The sequence below is a fragment of the Pyxicephalus adspersus genome, chromosome Z (genome assembly GCF_032062135.1).
Source record: "Pyxicephalus adspersus chromosome Z, UCB_Pads_2.0, whole genome shotgun sequence".
Classification (NCBI taxonomy): Eukaryota; Metazoa; Chordata; class Amphibia; order Anura; family Pyxicephalidae; genus Pyxicephalus; species Pyxicephalus adspersus.
In genome coordinates, this window is record NC_092871.1 from 12829248 (window position 1) to 12854609 (window position 25362).

Here is a 25362-nt window from a genome sequence, read left to right on the forward strand (position 1 = left end):
CTAAGAGCAGGCTTGGAAGTCTCCTGCAGTGGTGATAGCAGGATAGGGAGCAGTTGTGTGTAGGGGTAGGAATGGGGTGGCAAGTATTTGTGTACAGGAGTAGTGGTCGGAGCAAGGTAGGGAGCATTTGAGCACAGGTACAATAGAAAACATGTGGTGGGTGCATTGAGGTAAGAGTCATGTAGAGAACAGTTGTGTGCAAGTTCAGTGATGGGAGAGAATGGGTGGCAAGTATGTTTGTGCGGGAATAGTGGTCAGAGCAAGGCAGGGAGCAGTTGTGTGCAGGTGCACAAATGCAAATTGGGTGGGATGTGGTTGCATTGAGGAGTGATAGTAAAAGCCAGGTAGATAGCAGTTGTGTGCAATTGTAGTCAAGAGGGCAAGATGGGAGGTGGTTGCCTGCAGCAGTGGTTCTGGAGGGTTGTGTGCAGATGCGGTTGTTGAGAGTGGGGTAAAAAATGGTTGCATGTAGCTAGAGCGAGTGGTTGTGGCCAGGTGCTGTAATAAGAGTGTGGAGGGAGATTCATCCTCTTTGGTTTAAGTGGTCAACAAGTAAGTAATCCCCAATGGCAAAACCTGGATTGCTAGGCAGTGATCAGGCTGGTAAGGATAGCCTGGATTGCCTGTCCCTTCCTTTAATAAACACCTTGCTGAATAATACATGTTTAAAGGGGGACTTTGGTGCTGGTGCTAGGGTACGATAAACTGGCCAACTATTCAAGTCCTTAATTAATAGAATGGCAAGTGTGCAGGGAGCTGGAATCTTGTGTGAGTCCCCCACTTTCTTCCAGATGGAGCTGTGTTATGGAATAGAGCTGTGGTATTCTTAGAGCTGGGTGGCCTAAAATACAAATCCTTTGGCAGGTAAAACAACTTTTCATCTGATTTATTCAAAATCTAACATTTGATTGATTAACTTCAGTAAAAATAATCTACAGATTCCATCTGGAATATGCAGTTTGATTTTGGGCACCAGTTCACAAAAAGGACATTGTGGAATTGGAGAGAGTGCAGAGTAGGGCAACTAAACTCATAAGCCCTTATTTTTTTTTAAAGCTCTCCAAGGCTGGAGAGAATACACTTTCATCAGTGAAGCTGGGTGATTCAGCAAACCTGGAATAGATTTCCTAAAAGTTATGAGCTATTTCTTAGCAAATGTTTTCAGTCCTGGACCAAATCCATTCCAGGTTTGGCTGGTTACCCAGCTTCACTGATGAAAGTGTATTCTCCCCAGCCTTCGAAAACTTTAATAAATCAGAGCCTATAAATGGAGTGGAGGAGCTCAGCTACAAGGAGAGATTAGCTGAACTGAATATATTCTCCCTTGAGAAGATATGTTTAAGGGGGATATGATCATTTATCAACTGTCCATGTCCATACAGTTTTTTTCTGGGATATGATTATTTCCCTAGTGGTTGGATCTGATGGACTTATTTGTTTTTTCAACCTAAACTAACTATGTAACTATGATCTTTTGCAAGTATATAAATATATAATACAATTCAGCCCTAAATCAGAATCTTGAGCCTTGTACAGAACTCTGATATACGTCCAAGAATTGTTGCTGGAAATGAGCGTTCATGATTGTTTCCATTGACAGGTGAACAAATCAGCAATACATTTATGGAGAGGGCAGAGGAGGAGCAAACTGCACCCCGTTGTGTTCTCCTCCATAGGAGTGAACAGCAATCATTCCTGCACTGTTGTTCATCAATCCACCATTCATATGCGGGATCTTTGCGGGATTACCCTAACTGTCCATCTTGTGTGAATATTATCTTTGTACATAGCGTATTTGTGTTGAGATGTTTCAGAAACAAATAAAATGATAAAGATAATCTGGAAATAATTGGAAAAAATATTTAATTCCAGTTCTAGGTGTATATAGTCTGGGCTTATCTATGTCTTCTAGTCACATGGTTCAGTTCTTGATGAATGTGCCGGTGGCTTGGCTGCCATGCTGACCGTCTTCTTTATTTCAAGTCACTCACTTGCTGAAATAGTGGTGATTGGGTAGCTCCTATTAAGTTTGATTAGAGCTGTTCCAATTTCTTAACTTTCTATCTAACTTTACTATACTTGTCAATGACAAGGGTAGAATGGATCACAAAAAATATAAATTCCGAATCCGAGTTCATGAATCTGGTTGGATTTCTTAATCTATCTGATTGTATTAGTCTGAGTCCAAATGTTTGTGTTTCAAGCACCTCTACTATAAATTATACCAATCAGAAATTCCTACTTTCCTAATCTGCATATTTGTTTTAAGATCTTCCTTTTGTGTCACATCACCATCATTCATTTTTTAGTACAACCCATTGCCATTGCCTTTGCTGCAAAAAGGTCCCGCATGCTTCAGCAGTAAACAAAAAAAAGAGAAAAGACCTTAGCAAAGAAAGGAAGGCCCAATCAGAAAGTAAGGAGTTAGGTGGTGTGTAGTATTTCAAGATACATGAATAAAACTTCAAATACATTATTTCAAGAGGATAATAAAAACAAGATGAATGTCAATATATTCAAGGCCAAATATAGAATTATCAACACTGAACAGTGATGTTTGTATAAATTCTGACTCGTCGCTGGATACCCGCTTCTTCAGGGAATATATCGTGTATACAAACACCATATACAACCTTAGATGTCCATTTGTTGAAACATGGCCAACAGACCTTTTGGGTAGATTACATATGAGAAACAATCATCACTATCACTGGGGCAGGCACAGGCATGTACGTTCAAAGAGACAATCCAAAGAGATCCAATTTTCAAAGGTCATTAAACCTTTTCTGGATTATTGACTTTTCAGATTAGCTCTGCTGCAGGATAGTGAAAAGATCATAGGAGGTGGGGGAATTGACACACAATAGGATGGGAGAGGTAGTGGGAGATGTAGTGGTGGGAAGTAGTGATGGTTTCAAAAGACAGAAGACCATCTCACCACACTTTTGGCAAGTGCTGCTTCTACATATAGCGGGTAATTTACTAATGGAATTAGATTTTTACATAGAAAAGTGATTTATCCACTTGCAAGGGATTTTTTACTTTGCTGACTTCATGTGCATTGCTAGATCGCCCAGATTCTCTTGTAAAAGCCTTTAATAAAGAGATTTTTTAATAAATCAGCCCACTATATTGAGTCTCACTTTACAGCTCCCATTGTGTTTGTGATACTTTGTATATGGAAGAAACAGTTTTGTTATGGATCTCTGTGACTTTCTATCTCGTTGTCAACATCATGGCAAATTTTCTTATATGTTTAATAAGTCTATGCATGAGCAGTCCAGAAGATTACAAACAGTCAGGTAAGTATGGGACAGACAATGTCCCCTCTGCAATAAGTAACATGTCTGCTTGTACAGGATGAAAATATTGTTCCACTTTAATGAATCGGTATTCTTGTACATATATAGCACAGGGTATATTTTCCAAAGATATTTAAATTTACTATTAAGAACACTTTTGTTAAAATGCACATCATTTTATTGAAATTCCAAATAAAATGTAATTTAATTAACATGATTCATACATCAAATAGTCATTTTATAATTACTGTTAAATCAAATTATTTACATCTGCAACTACTAATGACTTTATAGAAAATAATTCTTGCCATTCCATTCATAGTGAGTTGTCTCTAAAAAGCCAAAACACAACTGTAGCATCAGCACCACATCACAAACAAATACAAAGTCAGCTTTGAGAGCAAGGTGGTTTGGGGACTTAGGTCAATGACAAGCTAAACTCTGAGAAAGTTAATTGGATGACAATGGCTCTTATTCAATTCAGAAAAACAATTAAGTGCCAAATTATGTGACAGACAGTGCTGGATTGTTTTTTTTTTTTTACTATAGTTGGCTATCATATTTTTGTTGATTTTGTTTTTTGTGGTAGGCACCACATTTCTAATTTGCCTAGAAAGAGGAGTTTGGCTTTTTTTCAATTGTTTTTGGTCTTGAAAATTCAATGTATTATTCCTAAAGCAGGACTAAACTCCAAAAAAATCAAAAGGTTGGGGTTTTTGGCGGAGAAGAAAGTCTCTTTTGCTAAAAAAATCATTTTCTTGCTCCTGGTGATTTTTTGTTTTTTGCTTACACTACTAAAAACAATGAAAGTTTCTATTCCCTCTATTGAAAGGCCTAATAATCCTGCCCGCACGGCATTACAGAAAGTAAATCTGGGGTTTTAAAGTCGGCAACCAAACTTGTATTGTAAATCATTAACACAGTACACAGTATAGAATGAGATTATATAACAGGAATACACTCATACATCATATAATGGGTCAGTCCATATTGTATATTCATAGGATACATGATCATACAGCAAGAACCCTATATTGCATGAAAACATAATGTCTCTGAGCCCGACGCGTTTCACCTCTTGGCTTTGAATGGAAATTTCAAAATAAAATATCCCTTAAAGGGGAAGGTAAAAGGTTGTGGTGAAGGTAAGTGTCCTTCTTAGGATGATAGTGTTGAAGCAGCCAATGGTGATAACAGGGCTGTAGGTAACTCTCTCTCATAAGGTTAATCCCAAATGGATGCAGCCAGAGGCGCTACCCATGTGCTATGCAGTGTAGAGCCTGGCACTGCCAAGAACAGACCTAGATTCTGATGATGTTACAATATCAGTGGCCACCAAACACCAATGAAGGTATGGAGAATCTGGAGGAGTTGGCAGCTTCAGGAAATGCAGCATTTGGTGCAAATTGGTGGCAAAGATGGCGGCTTAGGATGATTCAAGGGTTCAAAATCCTGAACCTGTGATTGATGCTGGGTGTTACAAAAAAGAAGATGCATGCCGTATATGTGTGCAAGTATGCTGTGCTTACTTCCTAATTATAACAAAAAGCTGAACGCCCAACAATGACTTTAGTTCAGCTTTATTAAGGTGTTTTGCATTATGAGATACTCCAATTAGGGATCAGGAAAAGCTGAACCCCCTTTAAAGAAACTAGCCAGCAGCAGATGATCTCTAATTTTTATCTATCAAGTTACCTTACCATTTTCAGAAAAAGAAAAACAGATCCCCATTACCAGGAATTCATTGAACAATGCAAATCTCATTTATTTCCATATTTTGTATGTAGAGTGGATTACTTGCCTGGACACCTTGTTGTGCTTACAAAATGTATAGGCTGTTCACTCGCACATGTTATACATATCCTATCATCCTTTGTACGGGATCTATATTTACAAGACCCGTCTTTATCAGTGCAATCAATGAGTAAGAATTCTCTGCGACTCAGTACATTATCGCCGTCTTTAATTCCTTTACAAAGGGCCTGCACTGGCCCAGGAAGTGAATAGATGAAGGTGTTCTGGGCCTTGCAATGGAACAAGTTTCTCACCATGAGATTGTTGCAGTCAATCTTCAGCTTAGTTGTCAGATGCTTTTTTTGAAATGTTCTCCAGTCTTGACAGGAGGATGGATAGGAGAGGCTCAGAAGAAGCCCAAAGATCAGGAGAAGAGAAGATTTTGTGAACATTCTGGCTAATGCCAACTGAAAAAAGGAGATATGACATCAGATTACTTGCATTTGTACATCAAAACAAGGGGCTTGATTTATTGAAGCTCTTCAAGACTGGAGATGATTTTAAACCTGGAATGGATTTACTAAAAGTCATTTTAGTTTGTTATCAAATGTTTTAAGTCCTGAACCAGATCCATTTCAGGTTTGCTGGATCACCAAAGTGTATCCTCTCCAGCCTTGGAGAGCTTTAAAAAATCAGGGCCATTGAAGAATCAATATGGATAACCTATGCTCTTCCATGACCTTTTCTTTTTCGTAGACGGGCTTTGGTGGACTTAAAATCTCCACACTGTCATATAAAATTACAGGACTGTTATAAATCATTGGGGATAAGTGGGAACTTTAAAGCAGATGCAAAATACATTGTGTAGGACTGTATTTGTTAAATTATATAAGTAAGGTAAGAGACAATAGATTCTTATCTCTGTGAACGTTTATGATTGTCTTGGGAACAAAACCCAGAATCTGTATTAAAACAATACAGATGATACAATACAATAAAGAAATCAAGTGTGTAAAGGTGCATACACACTTCCAATTTTTATTGTTCCAATCGAACGACGAACGATCGATTGGGCAAAAAATCGTTAGTAAAAAAGTAACCAACGACGCTGACGAACGAGGAAAATTGTTGTAAACGAACGACCGGACCGGCAGATCGGATTGGGCGACGATCGTTGAACATCGTTCGTGTGTACGGTCGTTCGTTGATCGTCCATGTTCAGAGCATGCGTGATGAACGAACGTCCGTTCACCTATACGATCGTTCGTATATATCGTGCAGGAACGTTCGTCGTTCGTTTTCCGACGATAATAATTGGAAGTGTGTACGTAGCTTAAGGCTAGTTTCACACATGCAATTGTTCTCACCTGATAATCAGCTCAGGGCCGATATCGGACGATAACGTTACGTGTGTACAGTGCTCGTCATCCATCATCCAAACGACTGTCCTGGCGGATCCACGGACAATGGACGACAAACAATCCTAATGCGGGGTGCCGCTCTGTCTTTTCCCCCCTCCCCTCTGCATAGAGCAGAACAATGCTTCCCCACCACTTAGAGTGTAAGCTCTTCTGGGCAGGGTCCTCTCCTCCTCCTGTGTCACTGTCTATATCTGTTTGTCATTTGCAACCCCTATTTATTGTACAGTGCTGTATAATATGTTGGTGCTATATAAATACTTTTATGAGTAATAACAATAATAATATGTTTCTTCTGTTACTTTAACACTTCCTCAATAATGAAGCCAGGCATAGCCAAAAGTTCCATTGTAACATAAAGGGTTCAATTTATAAATGTTTCACCCATTACCCCAAATCCACTTTTGGGATTCAATGAGGAATATGTAAGAAAAATCTGTAACAGTTGATTCACACATTTTCTAACTGAAAAAGTTAGTATTTGGTAAAATTGGGGTGAATTTTGAAAACATTTATAAACATACCCCAAAGTTTGCACTCACCAATAGTACAGCAAGTAGCTGTGCCAGTTTGCTGATTGATGAAAGTTTACTTCTGATAGTTTAGTTCTGTTTTAGGATTATGTACTGAACAATGTAGGATTTATCAATCTGAATTTAGGGACAAGGATATGAGAATATAACACAAGGTTACCATCCTGGTACTTACTTTGTAAGAAGGACGATTATTCTGTATTGCAACAGAACCCGTTGATCTGTAACATAAACCATGCACGTGATGAAATAAAACCATACACTGTGCATGAAAATACATTATGCTTTATTTACTGTATATCAGTGGTTGCCAACCAGTTGACAGAAAAAATGGACATTATTTGCAATGTTAATATTAATAAAACAAAAATAATATTCTAATAGATTCTTATATTCTGAATGACAATTTTCACCTTTATATTGCAGTAAATTCTCAAACTTTATTAGGGATGGAAAAACAAGGGAGGCGCAGCGTGATGAAAGGTGTAGTATTAAGTTGTATGAGGAAACTGCTGCCGAGCCGTACGCTTCAGTATTGTTTCCACCATTACAACAGTCATCCTGCTCTGCCAATACCGATTCTCATCCGATTTTTTATTTTATTTGTTTATTTCCTATATGATCTTTAAGGTAAGACCTTTACTATGTATTTTATTTAACTTTTATATTTAATGGTATCAAAAAATTTGACTTTGATAACTATCATTTCTTGTTTGGTCTTAGATTGGAATAAATCCATAATGAGTGAGAAAAAGCAAACAAATATTTAGCATTTCTTTAGTAATACCGAAGATAATACAACTAATGATAATAGTAACAATAGTAATACTTCACTTAACCGTGAGCTGATCAATGAATCAGAACCTCCACGGTCCTTGTCAGCACCATTAGAAAGATTATTATTTTACAAAATTTCATAATAATGGTCTGCAGGATTTATAATGTAGTGGTCCGTGAGGTCCGAAAGGTTGGCGACCACTGATTTATACCAATCAAAATTCTAGAACAATATTCACCTGTCAGGCCAGTAGCTCCGATGTCACAGGTTTCAGCAGGTCTGTGTTAGTGTTTGGCATGTACTGTCCCTTATATACCTTTCTGATTACCATCCAACCAGGATACAATGAGGTAAGTGTTTGTACATCTAAAAAATATTCCTGATTACTGATAACTTCCACCTTAACAAACAGCCTAGACCTTTCTTATTGGGATATAAAACTAATTTCAGGTCGGTCGTAAACCGCGGTGGAAACAGGAGTGGTTTATGAGTTTGCATGCGGTTGCATTAGTCTTGCAGTGGAGCTGAGGCATGGTTCCTGTAAGTTACATGTTGCTTCTATGTGATCGCTCCTTTTCCTTTGGAAGAAGAACTGCACTGCCACTGCGAATTCCGGGGAATATGTGCCAATGGGCCGATCAGTGGCGGGGGTTGGTGCCTTTAGGCCAGCAGCCTATTTCTGTTATTGTGCCTGGGAACGGCTAACCGTTCAGTAAGGTACTGGGCAGTGGTGGATGTAGCCAACTGTGGGTCCCTGTGCAGAACTGACTTGGGGCCCCTATTGATTAAGGAGGGTCCAAGGCCTTTGTGCAGCGCATACTTTGCACCTCTATTTATTCCCCTGGGACCGGAGACAGAAAGCTATTGTTGCATTTGTTACAAGAAATCCCAAATGATGTATGCTATCATAGCAGAGAAAACTCTGTACACTACCGCAGGGTACACCGCAACCTTCATTTGTGTCTTCTTAGTTTTAAATTTTAAGCTGAAATAAAGTGGGCATTGTTTTTTTATTTTTTTATTACTGTGTATGTGGCTGAAGTAGCTCCCATGGCGCATGTGTGGGTGTTACTTCATCCTTACTTGGCCAGTGAAGATGGCTGAAGTCATCAGCACTTTATCAGCACTTTAATAATACCCCATTTGATGATCTGTGGAGCAATAATACCCCACATCGGTGTAATTGCAGCAATAATACCCCACATTTGTATCAGTGCAGCATTTATATCGGAGTTGATGATCTTTGCAGCAATAATACCCCACATAGGTGTCAGTGCAGCAATTATTATTATTATTAAAAATAGCAATAATACCCCACATTGGTGTCAGTGCAACAATAATGCCCCACATTGGTGTCAGTGCAGCAATAATACCCCACATCGGTGTAATTGCAGCAATAATACCCCACATTGGTGTCAGTGCAGCAATAATACCCCACTTCGGTGTAATTGCAGCAATAATATCCTACACTGGTGTCAGTGCAGCAATAATACCCCACATCAGTGTAATTGCAGCAATAATACCCTAGACTGGTGTCAGTGCATCAATAATACCCCACATTTGAATCAGTGCAGCATTTATATCTCATTTGATGATCTTTACAGCAATAATACCCCACATAGGTGTCAGTGCAGCAATAATACCCCACATTGGTGTCAGAACGAGAATAATACCCCACATTGTGGTCAGTAAATAATCAATACCCCACATTGGGGTCAGTAAATAAATAATACCCCACATTGGGGTCAGTAAATAAATAATACCCCACATCTGTGCAGCATAAATACCTCACATCGGTGTAAGTGCAGAAATAATACCCCACATTGGGGTCAGTAAATCAATAATACCCCACATCTGTGCAGCATAAGTACCCCACACTGGTGTCAGTGAAGCAATATTACTCCACATTTGTACCAGTGCAGCATGTATATCCTGTTTGATGATTTGTGCAACAATAATACCCCACATTGGGGTCAGTGCAACACTAAAACCTGCACATAGATGTCTGCATCTGCAATACCAGGCCCTACATTGGTGTCAGTGAGCACAGCAATACATTTCCCATTGGAGTCCATGCCATATCAGTACCTATTTCCGGAATCTTTCAGACAACAACCTCTCTCTTTAATATCGCTGGACATACACACCAATCCTAATGGGACACATCATTTAATTTCCATCCATGATGAGAGTGCCTCATGTGCACAGACAAGTCTTGCTTGCCAGCCGTAACCCTTTAGGGATCCCATAGGAACTGGCCAGACTGTGTGCATGGAGCCCAGGGCAAACAATATACTTGTGTGATCAACCAATTATCCCCATGAGGAAGCAAAACCTCTGCGAAACGCGTTGGTATGTACTCTTTGCTGATCACATGATCTGAAATATTGACTTCTACAAGGATTTGTTGTTCACAGTGAATCAACCAATATTGTAAGTAATACCTATCTTCATCTTATATCATGGATTATATTTTATTTTGTAATTGATATCAATAAAGCTAGATTGTTTAATTTTTTACATATTGGTTGCCATTAAAACCCCTTTTTTCTTTAACCATTATACAAAGGGTAATTATAGTTTGGGAGGGCTGGAGGAAGCATTAGGGTGACAAGAATGAAGGAACCTTCCCCATCCTTCCAGGAAATGCTGGCTTCCAGGTGTGGAGTGTAAGGCTGTACCCAGATAAAATTTGAAGGTATCTGCAGTGGAAGACTGATAAAGCAGACCAAATACAAGGTGTAAATAATGACATAAAATAAAAATGTTTTCATTGCAAATAGAAGTATAAATGTAAAGAGTTAAATTCTTCATTATACAACTGCAAAGACAAGAGGAGAGTCTACTGCACTGCAGGCAGCAAAGGGTTAATCTGATATAACGTGAAATGAGATGGGCGGGACATGCAAATAGATGGGCGGTGCCGAACTAGAGCTTGATATCCTGGAAATGGGCGGGGTCGGGCAATCAGCTCCGTGCTCGTGAATGCAGAGGTGGGCGGTGTCACGTCTGTATCACGGGAGCGAGAAAGTGGGCGGAGTTATGAAAGCACAGCGGTGCATGCGCAGGGAAAACGTGAACGTGTTAATGTTCCTCAGTAGTTTTCGCCGGTTGTCACGTGTTTAAAGATTTCGCCATGGCTACCGAGGTGGGAAAATTATCCAAGAACCTGCTGCGGATGAAGGTAAGGGGAGGCCTGGGGAAACTGCGGGCTTCCATGTTGGAATGTACAGAACACATGGCTGCAGGGACTGGCATGCGCTGAGGAGGCTTCTGTTAGTCACGTGACCTGTAGAACCACAACTCCCAACAGGGCAGCAATGCAGGGGAGCAGGGAATGTAATACCTGATAGTAATGCAGGGTGTGGAGTGCTATATTGCCCAGCAAAGTATCCTACATGGCACAGAATTAGGTGCTGGAGACTAGCCACCCTTGTTCTGGAGGATGGGCTACTTAGCATTAAAATGGTCATCGCTACATCCGCCATGGCATCTCCTTGCACTGCTTTTCTACCTAGAACCCTGGCAGCCTGGTCATCCGGAGGTACAAAGGGCATCCTATGAAGTGCACATCCTGCATGCCAAGACCACATCTGTGAGTGCAAGGTGCCCCCACTGGGAGCGCAGGTCCTCCTTTGGGCATGTGCAGATGGGGCATTTTTTCCACTATGAGGAAAGATATACCTATCATAAACATGCGCAGTGAGTTTGGCCATCTGATTTCACACCTGCGCAGTGCAAGATTGGGTGATGAAGCAAGAGGATGAGAATAAGACAGAATAGAAGATGTTGGCACCCAATGAAAAGGAATTCTAGGACAATGTGGGACTAGATCGCCGACAGGTCCAGCGCCATCGAGGGATTGAATGCGAGTTTATTTTTCCGTGTAGTTCTGCTTTAATGCGAAAGCAGCCCTCCCGTACCACCTATACTTTCTGTACACTTAGTCAGTGGGCTCCCTTGTTCCGCAGCCTTTGTGCCTGTTCTCTATTGCAAGGACAGTCTATGCCAGCGGTCACCAACCTTTTTGGTCCCGCCGACCACATGCCCGTGCATGTGGGGAGCCGGTTGTCAATCAGAGGGGAGGGACCGCCCCGATAATGATTTCACAATGCCATACCCCGGCCACTCTGCCATTGCATATCTGATCCTGCCAAGGGAGGGTGGGCGAGTTGTCGTGTGAAACACGACCCACTTCCCTGAGCCAGGGATTTGCACGGGAGAGGTGGCCCGTGGCTCTGGCCAGTGCGTCCCCCCCGGCGGGGCTCTTCTCCTGAACCCGCACGGGGGTGCACTGACCAGAGCCGCGGAACACCGGTTGGCGACCACTGGTTTATGCGGTACTACGCATGTGCATATGTTTACTTACAGGCCTGCAGGGAGGTGGCCTCTCCATTATGGAATTTACTGCTTCATATGTATTAGGAAATCATGGCTGCTCCCATTGAGCATATTCCCTTGTAATCATAAAGTTTACTAGTACACTGTATGTAGAATGTTCTTGCTCATTTGCTTGATGTTCAGTTCCAGGATATAAAATGCATTTAATACCCGTTTATCTCTTTTTTTGTAGTTTATGCAAAGGAGCCTTGACCCAGAAACTAAGAAGCAGCTTGAAGAGGATGAGAAGAAGATAATCAGTGATGAGCATTGGTTCCTGGACCTGCCAGAGCTCAAGGAGAAGGAGTAAGGGATTTAAAGAATCATATCACTGTATATTTGTGCCTTGGCCCCTATTCATATTTCACTGCAAAATGTTTTATTATAGTACAGCAACCTACTTTTTTCAGTGTTTATTGGAGGACAGAGAAATCTTGAATTGGACTTTTTCTAAAACAAATTTCTTGGGTGTCACTTGGAAGAATTTCCATTTTACAGTGGTCAGAATGCCACTTTGTTAGACAGCTAGAAAGATTTATTGGTGTCATTCTGCTGGCTTTACCAAGACATCAATGATGACGTCCAAGGAACCCCTAGCAAACATTGGATGTATCCAGTTCTGGTTGAGAATGTCTGCGTTCTTTTCCTCAAAGATATTTGTACGCTATGCAAATCCGCTTCAGTTACAGCTTCATGTGTTGGTTATACTCCCAACAGGCATACAAGTTTATTCTAGCATAGCGTCCAGAGAAATCGTATGAAGTGCTGGTTGGGTCTTCGGCAACAGGCTTCTGTTTCCCATGGGTCATAAGGCTGCTCCCTGAACTTCACAACTTTATCACGTTTTATATTGTGTATGTAATAGAGAAAGATTGCATAGACCTAGTAAAGAAGGATTCACTATATCATACTTACACTTATACTTACAATACTTGTTATAACTAATAGAAGTTCTACTTTTATAAATGGTCGATCAGGCAAGTAATTATTGCAGAAAGGGGCAGGCGATGTCCTTTCTGCAATAATCTGTCTTACTTGCCTAATTGTTCTGGCTTTCTTGTCATGTGCTGGGGATGAATAAACACCCATGTGCCTGCGTCATTCCGGTGTCCTAACAAAAAAAAACTACTAGTGAAAAATAACTGCCAGGGGGCGGATACCAGTGGGTGTGTACAATGACCTAATTGTCAGGTTAGTTTCACTTTCACTTACATCTCTCCCTGTACAAACCCCCATATTTCCTGAACAGTATGTCCTACCAACCGGGTACTTAGGGGACCCTCATAGCTAGCAGTACCCCAAATTTCATCTCCACACCTTTAATAAATTACAAAATATGGGGTTCATAATTCTTAAAAGTAGTGAAAATTAACAGGGTTGCTGTTTAAAAAGTTAGCGTGTCTAGAAGCCCAAAACTAAACAAACAAATTAGGGACCCCTTGGGCCACTTACATAGCAAGGAGGTGCGACCCCCAAAATTATACAGACCTGTCACAAAACTAGAAAATGTTCATATTACAGTACACTGTCCCCTTCCCTATGACCCCCATATTTTGTAATTTATTAAAGGTGTGGGGATGTAATTTGGGCTAGCTATGAGGGACCCCTATGGAGGTTTGTACTGGGAGAGATGTAAGGCTGCAGTAGATGACATGCTGCATTCATACGCAAAGTGAAAGTGAAACTATCCTGACGATTAGGTCATTGTATACCCCCAGTGGTATCCGGCCCCTGGCAGTTATTTTTCACGGGCAGTTTTTTTTTTTTTTTTTTTTTTTTTGTTAGGACACCGGCACAGCCAGTTAGAATGGCCAAAGATAGTCTCTGGAAAAAAGAAAAGGAAGATGAGTTGAGCTGGTTTTGTTCTGCTTTAATCATGCCATGTCCCAGTAAAACTAGCATTTGTAAGCAGCATTCAGAACGTGTGATGGGGCTTCTACAACCAGGTTCGAGAGTGGAGCTGTTGCTCTAGAATCAGCACAACCACATACTCTGGCACAGAATTGTTCCAAAACTTACAAACATTTTTAAAGACTTTTAAGGCACCTGTCCTCAAAACAATGTTTACATTCAAGATTATTCATAAAACCATAATTTATTTCAGTATTAAAAACATCAAAAGACTTACATAATGCACATTGTAGTCTCTTGAATCCTACAACACATTTCACAAACTGTGTTTCTTCATGAATAAATAACGAGACCAGTGCATCCTAATTATAGACTCATGCTTCCTCCTTCTCTAAGGTGAACCATTGAGAAGAGAAGAACAAGCCGCCCTGGATTCAGAGGATAGTTTGAGATTTAGTTATATGTTGCATCCATTAAATTTAGTTTGCAGCTCCAAGGTACTACTTTTACCTTGTGGGCATGCTTACAAATTCCTTAAGGTATTATCTATACATTACCTCAATTTTTATATATAGAAATGGTGGCTAAGTGCCTTTAAACTCCATTATATTGTTGATGTTTTGACTTCTGGGATTGGAAGTGGCACTAAACCTTCACAGGCTCCAGTCTTTTGATTTACAGAACAGATCCAACACAATAAAGGGCTTTGTTTTTGGATTTTTTTTTTAATTCTAGTGGATTTTGGCTGCCAGGTAAAGGTTGGTGAGTTGTGCTTCTGTTTGTCCACTTTTTGGTGTTTGGTCATACCAGATATCTGGCAGCGTACTTGTATTGTAATCCTTCCGCATGAACCAGTGGTCATATTTAGAAACATTGGACATACCAGGTAATACACCCATAATTTACAGGATGTGGCTCGTGTGGAATGCATCATAAGGCAGACCACCATTGACCCATAGCATCCTATCCCAAACTGTATTGCAGCATTGCAATGTAAAAAGACGGCCAAAAGGTAGAGCACATGACGCCTTCTTTCAATGGAAAGAAGTAGGTGCTCTAAATCCTGGGATTATATAATGAAGATTCAGTGTTCTTCCCAGCACTTTTAGCTGGGTGCACCACCCAGCACTTTCAGTAATCCCCGGCTGTTTTTGGCTGGTTACTGAAGAGTTGGGTCACTATACAGGGGCTGTCACCCGCTTGCAATTTCTTCCCACCCATTTAAAAAAAAAAAAAAAAAAAAAAATTCTCAGGAGAATGCTATATTGTTTCTTGACTTTGTTTTCTGACTTGAACCCCTGGCCTGTGAGGTTAACCATCACGTTTAGTGGCCATTAGGGACTTAGGGAAAGATTTGGTCACCCTTTTAACCAAATTTCTATGCGAAAAGCGTTACATTTTTTTTTGGCATGGAAATTTAATTTACATTGTAGGCTATAATTAGACATAACTCGCCAAAATATGTCCAATATTTAATAAATATATTATACATTTAATAATCAACTTAATAAAAAACAAAACACAAAAATCTGTTAAAAATAGGTAAACATGTAATGTAAGTGTACAGTAGCATATATAATATATGAAAATTTCTTTGTATTGGACTCAATACAGCTATTTTGAATTAAATCCAGTACAAAGTTATTTAACATTCTTGCCGATCGGCCCGCCCTCACCGACGCATGCAGCAACGTCACTGGGAACGTGTTAAGGGTTGTTAATAGTTAGTTCACCTCAAATTTTTGGTAGGGCATGTTGCTCATAAAGTTGTAATTTGACCAGTTGGAATAGTGCACATTGAATATGGTTTATAACTTTTTTTTTTTTAAGGAATTATATACTTGAAGAACGAAGCTTCCGGACCTGTGAAGATTTTTTGTTTGGTCGGATGTCCTTTAAAGGCTTTAACACGGACGTTGAGGTGAGCACTCAGATTTATTAATATACAATTGGTCACCATTATGAAAAAAAAAAACACAATAGCTTCTCATACACTTCCTTTATCCCATTATTATATTGACCATTGTGTGAATATAAACAGACTGAGCATTGTGTGATTGATTTTTGGTAGAACCGAAGAAGGATGGCGCTCATCCTCTTGAGTTGTTCAGCAATCTGTTTGCCCTTCTTAGTTGATGACTAAGCAGCTACAGAAGTATCCCTAGAAAATGCCTGCCTAGAACTTGCCACCCGGTGGCTGCAAGTGGAATATAAAATGTAACACATAAACGCTTTACATTTCCATAATGGCTGCCAATGCTAATTAACTTTATTTGTGATTCACAGAAATTGATGGCGCAGATGAACTCCAGAACAACGACAGAGGAGGAACTTGTTGAGGGAGAAATGGAGGCAGATGTGTCCGATGAAGAAATGGCTCGCAGGTGGGATTTGAATTCCCAATTGGTGGTCAGGGAATTCAAGGGAGACTATATATATATATGTGTGTGTGTGTATATATATATATATATATATAATATAATATAATTTCTTTTTAAACTCTAATAACACTGCCATCATCAGTCCTATCAGGAGATGTCTGTTATAGGAATGCACTCCTTACACCTTGTGATAAAGGAAAGGTGCTTGGGATGGCACTGTGCAGAATTCGCAAAAACAAGACTGAGCCACCAGCACTCCCAAAGTATAGGATTCTAGACATAAAAAGAACATTTTTGGGCTGCACATTGTTCCTTCCTAAAAGCAACATAGTGACATATGATTTTAACGTTGGCTTTTCAATATGCTGTGACACTTTCTTTTATAACCAGCAACTCGATCTAGGAAATAGATGTTATCTCTGGATGATGCCTGAACAAAGATGGCTCCAAGACTTATCTAGGGCTGCCCCCGCTCTAGAATGCTTTTCTTGGCCTTTTTTGGCCATGTTTTCTGTTATACCCCATCTTTTCAAACTTGCCTACCCGTCTGTCATTTGCAACCCCTATTTAATGTACAGCGCTGCGTAATATGTTGGCACTTTATAAATACTGTTTAATTATAATAGTAAAGCAAGAATCCTGTATTTTACAAGTGTGATAGTGACTAAGGAAGGGGGGCAGACACATGGTATATTATTCTTATTATTGTCAAAGATTTTACATTAGGAGTCAGAGCTTTTTTCTGGACTAGGGGCTGCTTATAAAAAGCTGTCACGCTGTGATAATGTAGTATTTGTGAATGTGATGTAAGTTTTTATCTAAAACATATTGGTAGGCATTTATACTGGTGTAGAGTTTTCTATAAAACGGTCTATCAACGTTTTAACGTTTATTTTACCAGTTACCACTTTCCGATTTGTTTGACTTGTAGAAATGGTATTGGGTGTATATAGCAGTACCTCTGCACAACCTGAAGGGGTCAGTGGCTGCCAGTTTTTGAGTATATATAAGATGACATTGTGTGGAGTAGTTGCTAAATACATTGGACCTTAAAACGGCAACTGTGATAGTTAAAGGCCTACATAAGCAGAGACAGCTTTTAGGCTGCTCTGATCATCTATTCAATAAACTGGAACTCACCTGTGAAGTGCTGGGGAGTTGTCTCCATAAGGAAAACGCTGCACAGTCATAGGGCTTGTGATATACTAGAAAAAAACTTTCCTAATAACGTGAATAAAAATAAAATAGTATGTGCCTCTATGCACTTATTAAAAAATAAATGCCGCTATAATACCCGGGTTCATAAACCACAATTATGTGATACATGAGGAGCTATAATTCCTGGGCAACTAGTTATATTTTAAGCTGAACTGATGACCTTCAAAGATTTTTAAAGCTTAGAAATATTTGGTATTTTAGTTTATTGTTGTTTTTGGCCTTGGCGTGTTTGGTGTCCACTTATTGGACCCAATTTCATCTTTCATTTTTTCATTTAAGGGAAGTTTAAACCCAATTTTTTTTTTTAAGGTTTATGTTGCACTTATTATGGTCAGGGAGTTGTGAAAGGAATGGGGGGGAGCGCCTTTCATTTTTAATCTAATTTTTAAGCTATCGCTATCTTATAAGTTGTGCCTATATCGAGATAAGAAAAGACTTTGAATGTGGCTTGTGAATGGAAACTAAGCCTATATATACACGTTGGATTATTCGCAGCTGATACGAGCTGTCAGGTTTGTCTTGGATAAGAATCTGATATGTGTACAGCGGCTGTCTGACGTCGTGCATGGATCTGACCTTGCGGATCCATGAACATCAGAAGACAAACGACCGAAATGAACAGTACGGCACTGTATGTACACCGCTTGCTCATTCATCTTTCAGTCGATCACAAAAATCCCGAGTGTGTATGTATCCTAAGTCTAACATATGTTATGACTGGCAAGCTGGTGTCATTAGTTGTAACCTCAGTCATCTTATTAGGGGTTCACCTAACCAGAAAGGGCATGCCTCTTGTTTGGTAGCCAAATTATTTGCAGGTCACTATGATTTGCAAAGCACTATGAGCCATGGCTGCACCATAACATGATTCAGATGGGTTGATTTTGGGGGTATCCATTACTTTGTAGGCACACGGTAAAAGGGAAGCAGTGGAGTGCAGCTATTGTTTTTGAAAAGGGTAACACAGTACAAGCAGCATTACTTATACAGCACAGCAAATTCTAAAGCACCACCATCAACAAGCTTTTGTTCACTTTATTTGTTTTTATGGGACCGTTGGCACACTAATCATACAATTTTTCTTTGCAGATACGAAGCTTTGGTGGGAACGATCTCCAAGAAATTTGCAAAGAAGAGGAACCGCAAAGCTATCGAAGAGGAGGAAGTAGAAGAAGAAGATGAAAATTGTAATATCAAGAGCAGTAAAATCAAGAAAGCCTTTATTAAACCACAAGATTGAAAGCTGCTCTGTTTCAAGAGACAGACTGTTATTTAAGATGGTGAAAACGTGAATAGAATACATTGTACAGTTCAATAATTATTTTATTTTCTATTGATGGGGTGGGAGGTTGTTTTTACAATTGGAATGGAAAAAAGAGAGTCCTGGAAGAACTTTCAGGTTCATGTTGCCTTAAAAATGGGTTTGGGTCATCATTTTGGGGAGTGAGCCAGTATTTGGGAGGGTTATAAAACACAGGCCATTGGGTATTTGTGGACTAATTGCATTTCTATGCTTTAAGTTAATTTTCTTAAGAACTGGTTTGACCCTGAAATAGCTAACTCCAAGGAAAAAATCCAACCTTAAAGATGGTTTTTAGGTTTTATTTTAGTATTTTATAATGTTTTCTAATTATAAACCTGCAATATAAAGTTGATATTGTTTCGGTGTGTATAATATATTTTCTGTAAGATATTGTTGTTGTTCAACAAATAACTGTCCTCAGACTTTGTACATAGGGAGGTTTGAGTTTGGCCCTGCCCTATAGATTTAAATGGCACGGGACCTTGGTAGCAATATCTTGTTTGGTTGCAGATCTAGGTGTAGACATTGCACAGTCCTCGGTTCTCCAGACAAGATACTCATTGAAGAAAGCTGAATTATTGTTAATGCACCCTAGAACAGAGGGTTTTAAAATAACTGACCTTGACGTCCTTTAGGATGTCTTGTCACTTTGTTAAATGTGTAACTTTCCAGCCAGTTTTTTGCAAGCTAAAAACAATAAATATATTGAATCTTCCACCTAATGGTGAATTTGGAGACTTGCTGATGGGCCAGTAAACCGTGTCCTTCCTTCCATTTAACTCCTGTTTGTCTTGTCGCATATACTGAATTGTTACCTTATAAGTTTTTAGTTCAACTGAATATTGTCTGAAAAAATGTCACCATTTACTTTAAAAAGAAAATGTTGAATGTAGAAATATTTTTCAACTCTAATGTAATATAAATATGCATTTCATTACCTCTGTAAAATATTTTTTTTAAATACAGAATGAAATTTCAGAGTTTATTACTTTTCTTAGTCTTTGAAGAATATATATATACAAAATACTGTGTGTATGTTAGCACTCTGCTTGCAGTTCCTCTGTTTTGCGGTTTGCAGTATCCCCTGCTTCCATTTAGTCATAAGCACTCTGTCTGACTCCGCACCCCCTGCACACTGTGCACAGCCAGAGGGGAATAGAGATTACATTTTACAGCTAATGAATAGGGTAGTTCCTGGCTATAATACTAGAACAGACTGCAATCAAAGATAGAATCAAGTCAAGCTGAAGTCAAATCTAGAATAGCAGAATCAGGAGATCTCTGGGCAGAATGGAACTATTGGCTGCTGCTCCTATTTAAGCATCTCTAGTTCTAAGCTTTGGTTGCTGGATACTCAGCATGTTGTTTACCATTCTGCCCAGTGTTTTCCCAATTCTGCTACTCTCAATTTTGACTTTGGCTTATCCTTGATCTTGCTATGATTGCTGCCGCCCTGACCTCAGCCTATTACATGACATTGCCCTGATCTGAGCCTGCCCTGGCTTCAGTCTGTTCTTTTATTACACCTTGACTTACATTTTTTCTGTCTGATTAGCCATTCCTACACTGAAGGTATCTAATACCTGGTGACCCCCGGTGGGGAGAGCATAGGAGCTGTGGCGTGGTGAGTCGGGGCCACTAGTGTCATATTGCTCTTTTTAGGACACTTAGACTCTATGCCTCAGGCAATTCCATGTTACCTGCCAGGTGGTGACCTGTAACAGTTTTGTGCATATGAGACCTGGAGATATCCGCTTTTATTGGTTCCACTATCTCTAGAACTAGGTATTTAGCACACTGTCCACCAGACAGATAAGTATTTCTCCATAACATGTTGGGTCTGTTTTTAGTTGTATGTGGTGACTCTCAATACCTTCAAAATCACTGACTCAGAATAAGAAAGCAGCTCAGGTGTTCATCTACTTGTCACAGTTACTTGCATACTTGTTTCAGGTGTGTCACTGAAACTGACACCAAAAGATCAGCTTTACATCCAGATATTGATGTTGTATGGAATGAGTTCAACTGATATCCGATCTTATCTCTAAGTAGTAGGTTTGCGCCATGATGCCTTTTTTTTAAATCCCCAAATGGGAGAGCTGGTGGCTGCTTTGAAGTCTTCAGGATAGATGCTAATGCTGCTGTATACACTTTTTTTGCACCAGTTGATAGCCTTGGCGCTCAAATTTGGGCGATTGATCGCAAATTATTTCATTCTGTTGTGTTATTAAGGAACCAGGTAAAGCCAATGTTGGATTGGAATTCAGAAGTCTATGGCTGTCAATTTTACTGCAAATCTGTTAATATTGCCACCATAACTAGCATCTGGGGTCAGATGCACCTGTGTATACATAAAACCCCCTGCTCTCAAAAACAACAACAGGTTATTCGATTATTTATTATTTAGATTTTTTTGTTAAGTCCACTTCTTTCGCTTTGAATGTGCAAATATTTGCATTTTTTTATTCATGCCATTCCTCAGTCGTCCGATTATATCAGTATTTTTTAAATGTCAACAATAAATATTTGAAATTTAAAAATACTCATTTTATATCTACTGCCCCAATGCCTATCTAGCACCTGCGTCCTGTAGCTTTGTGCCCCCCTGGCGTGTGGGCAGATGCTGAACGGGCATTACTGGAGGATACTGCTGGCTCCTGAGGACCAGGTAAGCTTTACAAAAAATCAACACTGAGCCACACTCAAGATTTACGCCTTGGAGGTTTAAAGAAAAACAAGGTTGACATGTAGCAATCATAAAAACATACAATGAAAAAACAAAATGCAAAAAAGAGAAAACCAAAGTAGAAACCTCAGGGTGTATCAGACAACCTAAAGCTCAAAATTAACTATATATACATATATGTATTTTTTTATTTATTTGTTTAGTAAACGCATGGAATGATGTTAACACACATTCTCAAAACATAAATTGTCTCAACTTATTTGCAACTTTTTATTTTATTTTTTATTAGAAACATGGGTTGGTGGGGTTGACAGGCAACAATTAATAAAAAAACTAAACATGCAATGCAAGAAGAGATATAATGCAAATAAGAGAAAAGTAAGAGTAAGAGAGTAAGTGTAAGCATAAGGCAGTATCAGAATTCCTCCACATCAACAAATGCCTGATTATTACATGGTAACATTCGGTAATACAATTGTAGTCCAACATAATCTCTCATTAAAAAAACGTGAAAGCCATCCATCTTCCCAAGACTCATTAATGATTTTTAATTCACAAAAAAATTTTGTCCGAGAAGCAGTATAAATACACAAATGTGTTTTTCTTTATTTATTGATACAAATAAATGAATAAAGAAATGGTGTGGGGTGCTGCTTAATATTTAAAACAAACTTTTCCCCGACCAGGCAGCCTGCATAGCCAAGAGAAGGTGTTTGGGGGGCTGACATTTACAAGCCAATAAGGGAACATGATTCAAATATTGCAGGAATTCAATTCTAAATTCACACAAAACATTCATACACTTTTCTTAAGGATTTATTAAAAAAATCAGAAAATTCTTTAATTTGTATTATTTGTTTGGAGAAAGGATGGACGACTGCAGCTCCCCACTCTGACAAAATGTACAGGTGCTTGGTTCTCACAGGTTATACAAAACACATTTTTTGATTTTTTAGATTTATATTTGCCAGTTTTGCCATTTTTAATGCAATCAATAAGTGTAAATGCTATACTGCTTAGTACTTTTTTGGAGCGCGTAACTCCTTTGCAAAGGGCCTTCACTGGCTCCGGGCATGAATAGATGAAGGTGTTCCTGGGCTTTAAGTTGAACAAGGCTTCTTTCATGACGGTATCACAATCCACATCCAATGAGTTGGTTAGGTGCTTTTTCTGAAATGTTTTCCAGTCTTGACATGAGCAAAGAGAGGTGAGACTCAAAACAAGCCCAAATGTCAGGAGAATGGAGGATTTTGGAAACATTCTGGAAGCTGCAAAGGAGATCAGTGAAAATATAGGATCCTATATGGTTTTTATATCAGGTTCAAAAGAAAATAAATCTTAATCTTAATTTTTCCCTAATCATGCTAACAAGTTTGACAAGTACCACCAAAGACAAAAAATACAGATAAGTGCAAACTTTTAGGGAATAATTAGGTGTTAAGTAAAATATATTGGTATTATTATTATTGATATTAATATTAATAATATATTTTACTTAACACTTAATTATTCCCTTGCACTTAATTATTAATAATAATAATAATAATAATAATAGTAAAAAAAAATTGTCTGATAACTAAATATTAAAGCTCTATGGACCAGAGCAATTCTTAAATTTCCATCTTACATAAAAATGCATACCTTTTTTTTTTTTTATATGGGAGGCAAGCTAGGCTTTCCTTTAGAAAGACTAAATTTATTTATAAAGTAATCAATAGACAATAAGATAAACAACTGAAAATTTCAGATTAAGGCTGCATGTTATACAAATCAATTCTCTTAGTCATTTTGATTGTAATAGTGTCAGTGGGCAGGAATGCTAAATGTAACTTATGTAAATGTAAATTATGCTCAAGTGGTTTGCCCAATAATAACTTTGTGACAAAAAAATAATAGATTTAGCAGAATCAAGAGATAATATTACAGGATAAGTGGAATTCTGTTTTAAAGCTAGTGACAGACTGCATCATATAAATTATATGTATTGCATTATAAAATACCTGTGATCCGTTGTGCCATTTTTAATCTATTTTGTTTAGTTTTTTGCCAAAATCCTCGGATCATTTTCAGATCCATTATTTAATAAAATATACCTCAAAAAAATATTTTCAAGTAATATTACTGACGATTACTAATTAGAATTTGATGAATACATGTATAGGTGCCATATAACATGCTTGAGCAGGCTCATAATAAAATATTACATTATTTCTTACTACTGCTTTAATTGCCATATACACTAAAGCATAAAATGTTCAATCAATTTAGTTTTGGATTAAGCGGGCAGGGTTTAATCCCTGATCAGATTTTTACCACTATTCAGGGTAGAGTACAAAAAAGCTAGGATCCCAATCAGATTATTATTTCTGACTTCAAACTTGTTCTAAATTCTCACATTATTGTCAGCTGGACAAAAAGTGAGGGTAAATCTCACTAACTGAGCCCCATAGAGCAATTGACACCCAACAAGAGTTCCAACTCTACCCCATTGTATCTAAAACTAGATGAACAATTTTTAATTGGGCATATACTTTAAGGGATATATTTATAAATGTTTTCACCTAATACCAAAAATAGCACTCAAAATTAGAAATTAATCAACTTTACAAATGAGTCTGAATATGCTCTGAAATGCATTGGCCCATTAGATGAATACAGGTTTAGGTGCCATAACACTTAACAAGCTTGAGCAGGCTCATGTTAAAATACTACATTATTTTTAAGCAGGGTCTATTTCTGACTTCAACCTCAAATTCGACCTCTGACTTTAAATGTTCACATTGTTGTAAACAACGGTAAATCTCTGTAATGGAGCCCCATAGGTAAATAAAACCCAACAAGAGTTCCAATTCTTCCCTACTGTATTCATAACTAGATTTTTAGTTGGGCATATACTTTAGGATATAATATTAAACATTTCACCTAATACACCAAATTCTTACATTTTCCAATTGAATCCAACGTTGAATCCAAAATTGTACATTTTGGGTTGATTTTGGTTGATTTATAATGTCAGAAAATGCTGAAATCTGTTCTGTATTATGGAATATTGACTATAAGATTTCAATCTTACCTCTCTGAAGATGTTTTCTCCTTGTTATGTACAGCTTGGCACACTCTGGAGATCTACAATGGAATACAAACATAAATGAATGGGTGACACAAACTAGAATTAATGAGATAAAAGTATTTTTGAAGCTTTGTAGTTTGTAACTCGTACCTGTGATACAGATAAACGGTTATGCTGAGATGTTAGTATAGTTATCTTTTTGATACCTTTTAAAGGTTTACAAAAATGTGAGAAAACGAAGTTTGTAACACCTTCCTGGAAATACAGCCCTTCTTCACCACATTTTCTGTGTTAAACGAGTGCAGAAAACCTCAGCACAATGAGTGGTCAGCGAAATGATATTCTGCACGTTTGCTGTTTTTCCAGTCTTCACATCCACTCAAAAAGTTATTTTGCTGTAGATCATTATGTTAGGAGATATTTTTATGCCTCAAGTTTCCCTGTGCCCAGACGATGAACATCAAACTTTATATTTTCATAACAAACGGTAAAAGATCTTACCCTGTTTCCCCTATAATAAGGCACTGTCTTATATTTTTTGAAATGCCAAAATATGCCCTAGGTCTTATTTTCAGAGGGATGTCTTATTTTTCCATGAAGAAGACTACAGTACACATTTATTGTTGAAAATCACTCATGATCACTCATGTGCCATTGATTGTCCCCTTCTGATCACTCTGTGCCATTCATTGTCCCCTTCTGATCACT

The 25362-nt window shown here is 38.5% G+C and overlaps 1 protein-coding gene and 1 long non-coding RNA gene across 3 annotated transcripts; one reads left to right on the forward strand and one right to left on the reverse strand.

Annotated features, from left to right (window-relative positions):
- The first annotated feature begins 10777 nt into the window (after positions 1-10777).
- On the forward strand, positions 10778-19881 carry MPHOSPH6 (M-phase phosphoprotein 6). 2 transcript variants are annotated; one of them, XM_072430023.1, is made up of 5 exons: positions 10778-10949; positions 12339-12451; positions 15827-15917; positions 16283-16380; positions 18685-19881. In XM_072430023.1, exons 1-5 carry the CDS (start codon positions 10902-10904, stop codon positions 18833-18835), a joined length of 501 nt encoding a protein of 166 aa, XP_072286124.1. In that variant the 5' UTR covers positions 10778-10901; the 3' UTR covers positions 18836-19881. The 2 variants fall into 2 exon arrangements, with proteins under 2 accessions (XP_072286124.1, XP_072286123.1); XM_072430022.1 differs by lacking the exon at positions 10778-10949 and adding an exon at positions 11112-11360.
- A 1959-nt stretch (positions 19882-21840) lies between these two features.
- On the reverse strand, positions 21841-25350 carry LOC140343370 (uncharacterized). The gene is made up of 2 exons (XR_011923307.1): positions 24658-25350; positions 21841-22852 (listed from the first exon to the last, which is right to left on the reverse strand). It is a non-coding gene; the product is annotated as an uncharacterized lncRNA (long non-coding RNA).
- Between the last annotated feature and the right edge of the window lie 12 nt (positions 25351-25362).